This window comes from Mesoplodon densirostris, chromosome X, assembly GCF_025265405.1.
Source record: "Mesoplodon densirostris isolate mMesDen1 chromosome X, mMesDen1 primary haplotype, whole genome shotgun sequence".
Lineage (NCBI taxonomy): Eukaryota > Metazoa > Chordata > Mammalia > Artiodactyla > Ziphiidae > Mesoplodon > Mesoplodon densirostris.
In genome coordinates this window covers 32,770,733-32,784,481 of record NC_082681.1, presented here as the reverse complement: position 1 = coordinate 32,784,481, position 13,749 = coordinate 32,770,733, and the positions used below count along the sequence as shown (strand labels likewise).

The window sequence follows — 13,749 nt, the reverse complement described above, 5'->3', positions numbered from 1 at the left end:
AATCACAAGCACTGAAATTGAAACTGTGATTAAAAATCTTCCAACAGGACTTCCCTGGTGGCACAGTGGTTAAGAATCCGCCTGCCAATACAGGGGACACAGGTTCGAGCCCTGGTCTGGGAAGATCCCATGTGCTGCGGAGCAACTAAGCCCGTGCGCCACAACTACTGAGCGTGTGCTTTGGAGCCTGCAAGCCACAACTACTGAGGCTCACGCACTGCAACGAAGAGTAGCCCCAGCTCACTGCAACTAGAGAAAGCCTGTGTGCAGCAATGAAGACCCAACGCAGCCAAAAATAAATAATAATAAAAAAAATCTTCCAGGGCTTCCCTGGAGGCACAGTGGTTGGGAGTCCACCTGCTGATGCAGGGGACGCGGGTTCGTGTCCCGGTCCAGAAGGATCCCACGTGCCGCGGAGCGGCTGGGCCCGTGAGCCATGGCCGCTGAGCCTGTGCATCGGGAGCCTGTGCTCTGCAACAGGAGAGGCCACAGCAGTGAGAGGCTCGCATACCGCAAAAAAAAAAAAAAAAAAAAAATCTTCCAACAAACAAAAGCCCAGGACAAGATGGCTTCGCAGGCGAATTCTATCAAAGATTTAGAGAAAAGGTAACACCTATCCTTCTCAAACTCTTCCAAAATATAGCAGAAGGAGGAACACTCCCAAAATCATTCTACGAGACCACCATAACCCTGATACCAAAACCAGACAAAGATGTCACAGAGAAAGAAAACTACAGGCCAATATCACTGATGAACATAGATGCAAAAATCCTCAACAAAATACTAGCAAACAGAATCAAACAGCACAGTAAAAGGATCATGCACCATGATCAAGTGGGGTTTATTCCAGGAATGCAAGGATTCTTCAATATACACAGATCAATCAATGTGATACACCATATTGACAAACTGAAGGAGAAAACCCATATGATCATCTCAATCGATGCAGAGAAAGCTTTCGACAAAATTCAACACCCAACTATGATAAAAACCCTGCAGAAAGCAGGCATAGAGGGAACTTTCCTCAATATAATAAGGCCATATATGAAAAACCCACAGCCAATATCATCCTCAATGGTGAAAAACTGAAACCATTTCCACTAAGATAAGGAACAAGACAAGGTTGCCCACTCTCATCACTATTATTCAACATAGTTTTGGAAGTTTTAGCCACAGCAATCAGAGAAGAAAAAGAAATAAAAGGGATCCAAATTGGAAAAGAAAAAGTAAAGCTGTCACTGTTTCCAGATGACGTGATACTATACATAGAGAATCTTAAAGATGCTACCAGAAAACTACTAGAGCTAACCAATGAATTTGGTAAAGTAGCAGGATACAAAATTAATGCACAGAAATCTCTAGCATTCCTATACACTAATGATGAAAAATCTGAAAGTAAAATTAAGAAAACACTCCCATTTACCATTGCAACAAAAATAATAAAATATCTAGGAATAAACCTACCTAAGGAGACAAAAGACCTGTATACAGAAAATTATAAGACACTGATGAAAGGAATTAAAGATGATACAAATAGATGGAGAGATATACCATGTTCTTGGATTGGAAGAATCAACATTGTGAGAATGACTCTACTACCCAAAGCAATCTACAGATTCAATGCAATCCCTATCAAACTACCACTGGCATTTTTCACAGAACTAGAACAAAAAAATTCACAATATGTATGGAAACACAAAAGACCCCGAATAGCCAAAGCAATCTTGAGAACAAAAAATGGAGCTGGAGGAATCAGGCTCCCTGACTTCAGACTATACTACAAAGCTACAGTAATCAAGACAATGTGGTACTGACACAAAAACAGAAATATAGATCCATGGAACAGGATAGGAAGTCCAGAGATAAACCCAAGCACATATGGTCACCTTATCTTTGATAAAGGAGGCAAGAATATACAGTGGAGAAAAGACAGCCTCTTCAATAAGTGGTGCTGGGAAAACTGGACAACTACATGTAAAAGTAGGAATTTAGAACACTCCCTAACACCATACACAAAAATAAGCTCAAAATGGATTAAAGACCTAAATGTAAGGCCAGACACTATCAAACTCTTAGAGGAAAACATAGGTAGAACACTCTATGACATATATCACAGCAAGATCCTTTTTGACTCACGTCCCAGAGAAATAGAAATAAAAACAAAAATAAACAAATGGGACCTAATGAAACTTAAAGCTTTTGCACAGCAAAGGAAACCATAAGCAAGATGAAAAGACAACCCTCAGAATAGGAGAAAATATTGGCAAATGGAGCAACTGACAAAAGATTAATCTCCAAAATTTACAAGCAGCTCATGCAGCTCAATACCAAAAAAACAAACAACCCAATCCAAAAATGGGCAGAAGACCTAAATAGACATTTCTCCAAAGAAGATATACAGATTGCCAACAAACACATGAAAGAATGCTCAACATCATTAATCATTAGAGAAATGCATATCAAAACTACAATGAGATATCATCTCACACCGGTCAGAATGGCCATCATCAAAAAATCTACAAACAATAGGGCTTCCGTGGTGGCGCAGTGGTTGAGAGTCCGCCTGCCGATGCAGGGGACACAGGTTCATGCCCCGGTCCGGGAAGACCCCACATGCCACGGAGCGGCTGGGCCTGTGAGCCATGGCCGTTGAGCCTGCGCATCCGGAGCCTGTGCTCCGCAACGGGGGGAGTCCACAACAGTGAGAGGCCCGCATACCGCCAAAAAAAAAAATCTACAAACAATAAATGCTGGAGAGGGTGTGGAGAAAAGGGAACCCTCTTGCACTGTTGGTGATAATGTAAATTGATACAGCCACTATGGAGAACAGTATGGAGGTTCCTTAAAAAACTAAAAATAGAACTACCATACGACCCAGCAATCCCACTCCTGGGCATATACCCTGAGAAAACCATAATTCAAAAAGAATCATGTACCAAAATTCATTGCAGCTCTATTTACAATAGCCAGGACATGGAAGCAACCTAAGTGTCCATCAACAGATGAATGGATAAAGAAGATGTGGCACATATATACAATGGAATATTACTCAGCCATTAAAAGAAATGAAATTGAGTTATTTGTAGTGAGGTGGATGACAGACTCAGAGTCTGTCATACAGAGTGAAGTAAGTCAGAAAGGGAAAAATACTGTATGCTAACATGTATATATGGAATCTAAGGGAAAAAAAAGGTCGTGAAGAACCTAGGGGCAAGATGGGTATAAAGACACAGAGCTACTAGACAATGGACTTGAGGATAGGGGGAGGGGGAAGGGTAAGCTGGGACAAAGTGAGAGAGTGGCATGGACATATATACACTACCAAACGTAAAATAGATAGCTAGTGGGAAGCAGCCGCATGGCACAGGGAGATCAGCTCGGTGCTTTGTGACCACCTAGAGGGGTGGGACAGGGAGGGTGGGAGGGAGGGAGACGCAAGAGGGAAGAGATATGGGAACATATGTATAACTGATTCACTTGGTTATAAAGCAGAAACTAACACACTATTGTAAAGCAATTATACTCCAATAAAGATGTTAAAAAAAAAAAGAATCCTTCTCTAGCCCCAAAGTTATAAAAATATTCTCCTATATTTTTTCCTCGTATTTTTAGAAGTTGTTTTTAATCCAACTGGAATCTATTTTTGTGAATGGTGTTTGTGTGGGAGGGTCTCATCTTATGTTTTCCTAACGGATGGCCTATTTTCCCAGCATTTTCTTTTTTCTTTTTTTTTTTTTTTTGCGGTACGCAGGCGTCTCACTGTTGTAGCCTCTCCCGTTGCAGAGCACAGGCTCCGGACGCGCAGGCTCCACAGCCATGGCTCACGGGCCTAGCTGCTCAGCGGCATGTGGGATCTTCCCGGACCGGGGCACGAACCCATGTCCCCTGCATTGGCAGGCAGACTCTCAACCACTGCACCACCAGCGAAGCCCACATTTTCTTGAATGGTCCATTCTTTCCTTGCTAAGTTACAAATGCTAAATTCCCATATAAACATGGATTTGATCTTGGACTCTTTTTTCTGTTCAATTGCTCCGTTTGCTATTCTTTTTTTTTAAATAAATAAATTTATTTATTTATTTATTTTTGGCAGCGTTGGGTCTTCGTTGCTGTGCACAGGCTTTCTCTAGTTGTGGCGAGCGGGGGGCTACTCTTCATTGCGGTGCACGGGCTTCTTATCGTGGTGGCTTCTCTTGTTGCGGAGCATGGACTCTAGGTGCACACGCTTCAGTAGTTGCGGTATGAGGGCTCAGTAGTTGTGGCTCACGGGCTCTAGAGCGCAGGCCCCAGTAGTTGTGGCACACAGGCTTAGTTGCTCCGTGCCATGTGGTATCTTCTCGGACCAGGGCTTGAATCCCTGTCCCCCGCACTGGCAGGTGGATTCTTAACCACTGTGCAACCAGGGAAGTCCCTCCTTTTGCTATTCTGATGCCTTTACTTCCTTATCTCCCATTCACTCACGGCAATCTAGTTTCTACCCACAATTTCCCTGGAATTATTTTTCCTAAGTGTATTAATGACCTTCATGTTGCCAAACCCAATGAATATTTTTCAGTTTTTATCTTCCTGGACACTATTTATCATTCCCTCCCATATGGTACATAATACAACTCTCCCTTAAATTTTCTACCAATAAAAGTCACGATCATAACAATATCTTCTGTTTGTTAGTTACCCCGTGCCAGGCACTGTTTAAGCATTTCCTATGCCATACACGTGGAGTATGCCTCACCCATAACCCTCTGGGTAGATATCAGTATTATCACCATCCCCACTTTACAGAAAACTGAGGCATAGAGAATTTAAGTGCCTAGTTGTAGTGTAAGCCCTGACAGTTGTAACTTGCATTTTTGTAAGGCAAGTGTCTGATTTAAGCTTTGATTTGGGAGGCATCCACTTCAAAAAGGCACCTACTTCAAGGACAGCTATCCCGAATAAACACACTGCCAGCCACAGAAAGATAAGGAACCAGCCCTGTCCACCCCCCCACCCCAGGCTTCCTTGTTTTAAAGATATTGGTAGATTTCTATAACTGACCATTTAGGCCACTTGTTTGTTTCTCTCCCCACGTGTTAAATTCCCGCTCTTACGTTTTACATTCACCAATAAAGAGTGAGCCCGCAAAACCACAGGCCGCCTACCCTCGATCCCTATGAAAGCAGAACCCCAGGCCCAGGTGCTCTCTCTCTCTTTCTCTACCCTCGACCTCGCTGTGTAGCCCCAGGTGTGCCTTGTCCTTTCCAGAACCTGTGAGTAATAAACCCTTTTTTCCCCCTTCAAGTTTCCTGACGGTTATTACTGAGGGTGTCTTGCAATCATAATAAGAACCACAAGGGCCGGTCCAGCTACAACATTGGTTATGGATAGGCTGAGACCAGCACAGAATGCTTGTCCAAGATCCCTGAGCTAATAAGTAGCAAGATGGGATTTGAACCTAGGTCTGTCTGAGACCAAAGCCTACGTTCCTAAGCACACCCCTTTCCAGCCTGTCCTCTGTCTCCCTCTTGAGTTCCTTTTGCTTCAGAAGCTTTCAAATGGTGCCCTTCAAGATATGGCCTTCGTCCTCTTCTCAGTTTTCCCCTGCACCCTGGGTAAAGCAGGGCCTTCTGATACTCTCTTTCAGCACAGCTGCACTGACCTATCTATGTCCTCATGGCCCTGTCAGAATGGAGAAAACATGGCTTTTTATTACAAATCCCTGGAATTACTCCACTCCTGTTCCCCAGCCCATTTCCCGGAGGCTTCTCATTTTTACTTACGTGAGTTTGTATTATTTGATATAAGCATGTATCACATTTATAATCAGGAAAAACAGTAAGGATATTAAAAATATAAGAGAAGTAGATTAGCCTCTAAGGGGCTCTATCAGTTTGGCCCTCCCAAACCATCATTATGCAGGCGTTTTCCAATGTTAGATATGTCGACTATATGTTACTGAGAACTGTGAAAAATTTAATGGAGGAGATGCTGAGCAATCTGCAGCTGAGATTAATCACTCATATTGTGACCCAAATATCCCCTTTCCCCAGGGTTTAATTTATTCTCCACCAAACAAGATTCACACAATAAGCAGGCCTATACAAAGCAGAGGTGTCCTTCGTCTAGAATTTCAAATGGAAAACAGAATTCAGTTCAATTATTAAGGAGCTAAATATATTTATTCATTATAAGGAAATGAGTATGGCTGTTGTTATTTTAAAGGAGAAATAGAAGAATTTGGGATACAGTTCATCTGAGAAGCAAGGGAATCCTCAAAGGATGAGCACTTTGCTCAAAATGATGAATGACCTTTTCTGCGAAGAGCACCTGTGATAACCATGTGACTTTTAGTTAAATGCATAATTCAGAAAGAGTCATGTACCACAATGTTCACTGCAGCTCTATTTACAACAGCCAGGACATGGAAGCAACCTAAGTGTCCATCGACAGATGAATGGATAAAGAAGATGTGGCACATATATACAATGGAATATTACTCAGCCATAAAAAGAAACGGAATTGAGTTATTTGTAGTGAGGTGGATGGACCTAGAGTCTGTCATACAGAGTGAAGTAAGTCAGAAAGAGAAAGACAAATACCGTATGCTAACACATATATATGGAATTTAAGAAAAAAAATGTCATGAAGAACCTAGGGGGAAGACGGGAATAAAGACACAGACCTACTAGAGAATGGACTTGAGGATATGGGGAGGGGAAACGGTAAGCTGTGACAAAGTGAGAGAGAGTGGCATGGACATATATACACTACCAAACGTAAAACAGATAGCTAGTGGGAAGCAGCCGCATAGCACAGGGAGATCAGCTCGGTGCTTTGTGACCGCCTGGAGGGGTGGGATAGGGAGGGTGGGAGGGAGGGAGACACAAGAGGGAAGAGATATGGGAACATATGTGTATGTATAACTGATTCACTTTGTTATAAAGCAGAAACTAACACACCATTGTAAAGCAATTATACTCCAATAAAGATGTTAAAAAAATGCAGATGGTGCCTGACGCCCTCCCCCTCCCTCAACCCAGCCCTCATCTCATCCTCATCTGAGCCTCACTCCAGCCCTCACTGGCACACCATTCTCAACCACCCACAGTCTCCTCCTACCTCTCTGCTTATTCCAGCTCAGTCTCTTTCCAGGATGTCTTTTCCTCCATCTGCTGACTTAACATCCTCAGGTTTTTATCTTTAGCCCAGCGTTCATCTCACTCGGCTCCAATCCCTGGATGATCTTACGTGTGTCTGTGGCTGGAACATATCACCTATACCTTGATAACCCAAGTCTGTTTGCAGACCCTCTCCTGACCTCTAACCCTGAATATTCAGCTTCCTACCGATAAAGGTAATCTCTCTCGATGGTCCGCAGGCAGCTCAAACTCAACACTTCCTAAACAGAGCTGATTCTTCTTAAACCTGGTTCTTATGGTAACTCTTACTGAATGCTGCCAACCATCTGTCCACTCTCCAAAGGCAGAAATCCAAGCCTCATTCTAGGTTCTTCTTTTGCCCTCCCAACCCCCAAGCCCTGTTGAGTCTACCTACTCAGTAGTTATCAAATCTGTCTCCTCTTCCCTGTCTCAGCACCTGTGTCACCGCTGGCCTCGATCAAATTGGTTCAACAGTCTCCTATTTGGTCTTCGTGCTCTCCAGCCCATCTCCATACTATCCCAAAGCCCCCTCTTCAAAGGCCAATTCGACTACGTCATTCTACTACATAAAGCTTTTCAGTGGCTCCTTATCTACACATTCTACAAACCCCTCCATGATCTGGTCCCTGCTTACCTCTTCAGGCTCATCTCCCCTCACTTTCCCCCCAGCTCACGCCAAGCACCGGCCCAGGGGCACAGCAAGTATTGTGGGGCCCTAGATTCACACGATTTGAAGGGCCCTCCAAGAAAGATCAAACAACACAATGACTAGAAATTAGTTCCAGGGCTTTGGAGGTGCGTGTGCAACTGAGGGCCCTGAAACAAGCTTCACTAGCTTCACAGTAACTCTACCCCTGGTCTAGCCAAACAGAGCAAGCTCAGTCCCCTAGAACATGCCACAGTCTTCCACATTCCTTTGCCTCTGTACAAGCAGCTGTCCCTGCCCGGGATGCTGTTCCCAACCTTCCCTTGTCTGTCCAGCAAAATCTTTCACCCTTCAAAGGGCCCCAGCTCAGGGGCACCTCCTCTGTGCAGGCCTCCCTGACCTCCCTGCATGGAGCTGACTGTTCTCTCCTTCATGTTCTCACTGTAGCTTGTCCTTTACCTCTGTGTACCCTGTCCTTTACAGAGCAGGTCACACTCAAAGGAACTTGTTTGTTTAAGACCAGGTTTCGCCGTGAGTCTTTGCCTCAAGGGCAGAGACAAGGTCATTCCTTTTTAGACTGTCAGAGCACGGCAGTACCTGGCTCAATAAATGTCTGCCGAATGGAACAGAAAAACATCCTGCTTTTGGCAAAGCGTGTGGCGTAGAACACTGAAATAGACAGGGACCCTGGGTGGAGGTGGTGCTAGTGAGCTCTCTGCTGCCTGCCTGCATCATCTGAGAGGTCCAGCGGGACCCCAGTGGTGAGCTCCTCCCCGTGGCCTCCCAGTAGCCTCCCCACCCCACCGCCTCCCTTACCTGTCCTCCTTGTTGATCTGGTCCCCGAAGCCCACTGTGCTAACAATTGTGAGCTTTAGCCACACGTTGCCTTCTTGAAGGTTATATGTATTGGACCGGAGCTGGACACACGGCTGTGTGTGGGTGGCTGGCTCCCCCTCGAACTTGGTGTTGAACAGGGTGTCCATGAGGGTGGACTTGCCCAAACCTGTCTCTCCTGAAAAACAAAATAATGAATTATGATGCATCCACACAATGACCACACAGCCATTACACATCATGTTTCGGATGCATATTCACTGACATGGGAAAATGTACACGGTAAGACACTAAGTGAAGAGCACATAGAACTACATGGACTATTTGATCTCAGTTAAGTGAAAAAGAGTATAAGGAACTGCACCAACATATTAGCAGTAGTCATCTCAGGATAGTGGAACTGGGGTAATTTTTCTTTTAGTCTTCATATTTTTGTGTTATTTGAAAATTGAGTATGCATTGTTTTTATAGTCAGAAAAAGAAACCGTCTTAAAGGCAGTGATGGCGAGGTAGAGTTATGCCTAGAAAAACACTGGAAGGGCATACAATGTACTCTTACCAACGGTCATGTCTGGGTGGTGGGGTTATGTGCGCTTTTCACTTCTTTCTTTATGCTTTTCTCTATTTTCCAAGTTTTCTACAAGGAACGTGTATAGCCTTCATAATAAAAATTTAAGGGCGGGGCTTCCCTGGTGGCACAGTGGTTGAGAATCCACCTGCCAATGCAGGGGACACGGGTTCAAGCCCTGGTCCGGGAAGATCCCACATGCCATGGAGCAACTAAGCCCGTGCGCCACAACTACTGAGCCTGCGCTCTAGAGCCCACGAGCCACAACTACTGAACCCACGTGCCACGGCTCCTGAAGCCCGCGTGCCTAGAACCTGTGCTTCGCAGCGAGAGAGGCCACCGCAATGAGTAGCCCCCGCTCACCGCAACTGGAGAAAGCCTGTGCACAGCAACCAAGACCCAATGCAGCCAAAAATTAATAAATTAATTAATTAATTTTAAAAAAATAAGGGCTGGGGCTTCCCTGGTGGCGCAGTGGTTGAGAGTCTGCCTGCTGATGCAGGGGACACGAGTTCATGCCCCGGTCTGGGAGGATCCCACGTGCTGCGGAGCAGCTGGGCCCGTGAGACATGGCCACTGAGGCCCGCGTACCGCAAAAAAAAAAAAAAGGACAGCAGTCCCTCATCAAATAAGTATCCTCTCCTCTCAGTCCCCACCTCTCCCTGCCAGGCCCAGACTCCACCCGGATATGCGTCCCAGTGGGGAGACCATTTTTAGCTAATGGAGAGGGAATTTAGCAGGCCACAAATTATTCGTCCCTTTAAATTTCAAACAAGCCAGTCAGTTGTTTGTTTAACTAACAGGCTGTGGAATACTAATAAATTAAACCCCTGGAATTTCAAAACCACTGGCGAGTGGGGGAAGGGCTGCGGGGACTGGTGAAGGTTTGTGGAGGTTATTCCTGAGAGACGCAAAGGATGTCAAGTCACTGCCAGGAACCAAGGACTGCGCTTTGAAGACCCGGGCTACCCTGCTGTTCCGCTATCATCACCCCTCTTCTCTTCTCCCTTTCCCCGCTCACAACCCTTGAGATGTGGGAACTGACACATCTTCCCAGTTGGGAATGGGGGGAGTGGGTTTGCCCTGGGCAAATCCTGGCCTGGCAGGTCCCCTCTTGTGACCGACAGCACATATCTGCAGGGCAGTCCAAGGCTAGGGTTCGAGCTGCACAACCCATAACCGTAAATGGTCCATCTCCCCTCCCACCTCTGGGTGTGTCGAGCTTTGCATCTTGCAAACCTCTTTTATCCCGAATAATGAGCTATGAATGCAGGAGGTGCTTTTAAAAATATCTGTCTATGCTGAGAGCTTTCTGTGTGTGCAGGGATCAGTGAGAGAGAGAGAGAAAACAAGGAGAACATTCAACTCAGCCTGGCTACCCGGCCCCCCAGCCCAACTTCATAGCCAGGTCTGACTAATGTGGTTGATTGCCAGGGTGCAGGGAAATGGTTCCTCACACAGATCGTGCTTCCAGCCAGGGTCTGCTATACCTACTAGCAGCAAAGACTCTCCCAGAAGAGGCCCCTTTCTCCCTCCCTAAAGGAACAGGAAGTATTTGGGTCCCCAGAAAAACTTGGTGAGGTGGGAAGTGGCAGACTTGGCTAAGCAACGGAAGAAATCGCCCCCCTCCCGGCCCAAGGTGCAGGTGCCGCTCCACTGCAAAGGGGCCGGCACCTCTGAGATGGGCACACAGGGTGGCTGCCTCTCCCTAACTCGCCTTCCCTCTGGGCGTTGAAGCTTAAGCTACATTTTCGCCGGTCTTTGTACGTGCCTAATACATTGTCCGTATACATCCCCACTTTCAGACCCTCTCTCCGGTCCTGTGAGCTCTTTGCTGAACGCCCCACAGCTCCTAGATCGTGGCGGGCCCTGACTCCCCAGCACCCAGAGCTGGCTCCCTGACTCCCTGATCCTAAGCCTTCTCAGAGGACAGGGGATAGGCAACTTCTGCTACTCCCCGGAGAGCCTAGCAAGGGGCTCACACAGAGGCCTCAGGAGCAAGTACCACAGAGGGAAGGGCCCACCCTGTTTGCGCAGCAAACCCGGCAGGCCGGGTGGGCTGGGCAGGGCAGGGCAATGGGGAAAGTGACCACCCGGATGCCTGCCAGTGCAAAAGGGCTGTGGAAATTAGATGCTCAATGACGAGTGTCTGGAAGAAAAGACCCGGCGGGTGTCTAGGGAATTGTGATAAATGCAACATGAGAAGAGGGCAGAAAATCAAGTGTTCTTGTCCCATTGCTATCGAGTGTTCCCGTTCCAGTTTTCCATCAATATGGAGCCTGGGGGCGGGGGGAGGGGTGGGAGCTCTCTCTCGATGGCTGCCACAGACCCAGCCTGAGCCTGGGATGTTGTCCTGGGCCCGGTACTGAGCGGCGGGAGGGGAGCCACTCTCGGCTCAACTCAGATCAGGTCAGCAGATTCCACACCCCTGCAGGAAGGTAGGGACTTGGCAATTAGATTCCAGCAGGAAACCTGAGGAGTCCCGAGGTGTCAATTTCTCTCTCCTCCTCCCTCCTCAGGGTGTACAGCGGGGTTTCTTAACCCTTTTTAAGTCATCTCCACCAGCCCAGAGGATTTCCTCTCACTTGACTTAATGTAGACAGGATCCTGGAAACACCAGGTTTTTAAAAAAGAATTCAATTTAAAACATGGAATATGAAATCTGCTTTTTCAAACTATACTCCCTGGGCTAGTCTGATGTTGACCTCTCTACCGTGAGTTCAAAACCACTGTGACAAAGAAAAGCTTAGCCCTTTTCCTCATCTGCTGTTAACATTTGCATCCTCTGGTACCTTGTGCAATTAAGTCCTTGCAAGTGATGAAATGCAGAGTCCCAGGCAGGTTATCACTAAATGACTGTGACCTAAGCTTAGCCCTTCCCCTTCTCTGGACTCCAGTCTCTTTTTCCATAAAATGAGCAGGTTTGAGTAGTAATAATAACAGCTATTGCTTCTGGAGCACTTACTATGTGGGCACCACTGTAAATACCTTACATATATTTCCTTATTTATTCCCTAAAATAAGGCTGTGTATTAGATAATACTACTATTTGTCCTTAATTTACAGATGGATTAACCAAGCCACTTCCTAGCTATGTGAATGTGTCCCTGCTCTTCAGTCTCTGCACGTCACGTTCCTCATCTATAAAATGTGGAGGAAGAAACTGGCCCAGGGTCACAAAAGTAGTATGTGGCAATGCCAGTACTTGACTGCAGGCAGTCTGACACCGGAGCCCACGCATGTTCTAGTGCGTCCCATAGGTGTGATATGTTGTTTCATTCAGTCATTCAACAAATATTTAGAACCTTTAATAGGAGCCAGGCACAGGTTTAGGAGCCGGAGATACAGCAATGATCAGGAGCTAGTCTCTTCCAGCTCTGAATGTTGGAATAAACCAAGAGAAACGTCTTTGCGTTCAACCGGAAGGTGTCCAAAAGGGAACTCTCCGGGAACTCCTGTTGGCCAAGGGAGCCTACGGATGGGGACGAGGTCCTGCCTGGCTCTGTGACCGTGCCCTCTACTTCTTCCTGATCTTGCAGAGACCTGGCAAACAGTGGTGTGCTGGAGCCGGCTCGCCCGGCTTCCTGCAGCTCTTCCCAAGCCCATGTGCTGGGAAGTGATGTCATGTTGGCAGCTTAAAACCAGCTACGGTGGGAATAATGACAGCACAAAAATTGGTAAATGCTACAAACCACGGCAACTTTTCTCCTGAGAGTGGGTTGTTTGACGCTGACCAGCACACCACCGCTGGCAGCCTGTCTTAGCCAGGTGGACGGCTGCCTCTCCCAGAGACGAAGAGATGAAACCATCGCTCCCTGACCCTGAGAGAATGCTAGCTGCCCTTCCCCTCCTCCTGCACTGAGCCTCAATCCTGCTTCTCTTGTATGTTTTTTTTTTCCAAGTTCAACAGAGCCCAGTTGAGCCTGGAATCCTGAGCAGTTTCAAAGTAAATATTAGCATTATGACCCTTTGTGCTCGTCACAGGCATTCTCTGTTGCTGGCACATTCAGAGGGCTGAGTCTCTTTGGGGCTCTTTCCCAGCAGAACGTTTGCACTGCTGACTCTAGTGGTTCCTCCAACGCCTCCTGTACTATATCTAGAATCCTGGGATCCTAGTGATTTCCAAAGCTAAGCTAGTAGACTGGGAGTGGGCTAGCAGATTTTTTAGAACAGGAGGGGGACCTCAGCCCACTCGGTAATTCTGTCAACCATAGCGTCTGTTGAAGGGGAGCCATAATACGCTCACACCTATGTGCCTGGCCCTCTAAAAATAATGATCGTAGGTGTCATCATCAGTGCCCTTATGTATAAATTACGCTCTTGATTCATAAAAATTCTCCCTCTCAATCCCAGCATGCACATGCACACTTATGCACGGAGGGTATTCACTCCACTAGACTGGGGCCTCTGATCTGCAGCCCAGCACCACAATAAACAAGACTGTGATAAAAATATTCTAGATCTCTGTTAATAACCAAAGCCAGTGTCACCATAATTTTACACTTAAAATGCCCTATCAGAAAAGAAAAGAAAATCCTTTGGGGAAACATATTCTATGCCCA

General features: G+C 46.4%; 1 protein-coding gene across 7 annotated transcripts in view; it reads right to left on the bottom strand.

Moving 5' to 3' along the window:
- SEPTIN6 (septin 6) overlaps positions 1-13,749 on the bottom strand; it is a 73,017-nt gene that overhangs the window by 41,491 nt on the left and 17,777 nt on the right. For all 7 annotated transcript variants that reach the window (XM_060086270.1, XM_060086268.1, XM_060086269.1 and 4 more), the window contains one exon: positions 8,602-8,797. In XM_060086270.1, coding sequence (XP_059942253.1) covers positions 8,602-8,797 — 196 coding nt within the window. The remainder of the gene's footprint in view (positions 1-8,601; positions 8,798-13,749) is intronic.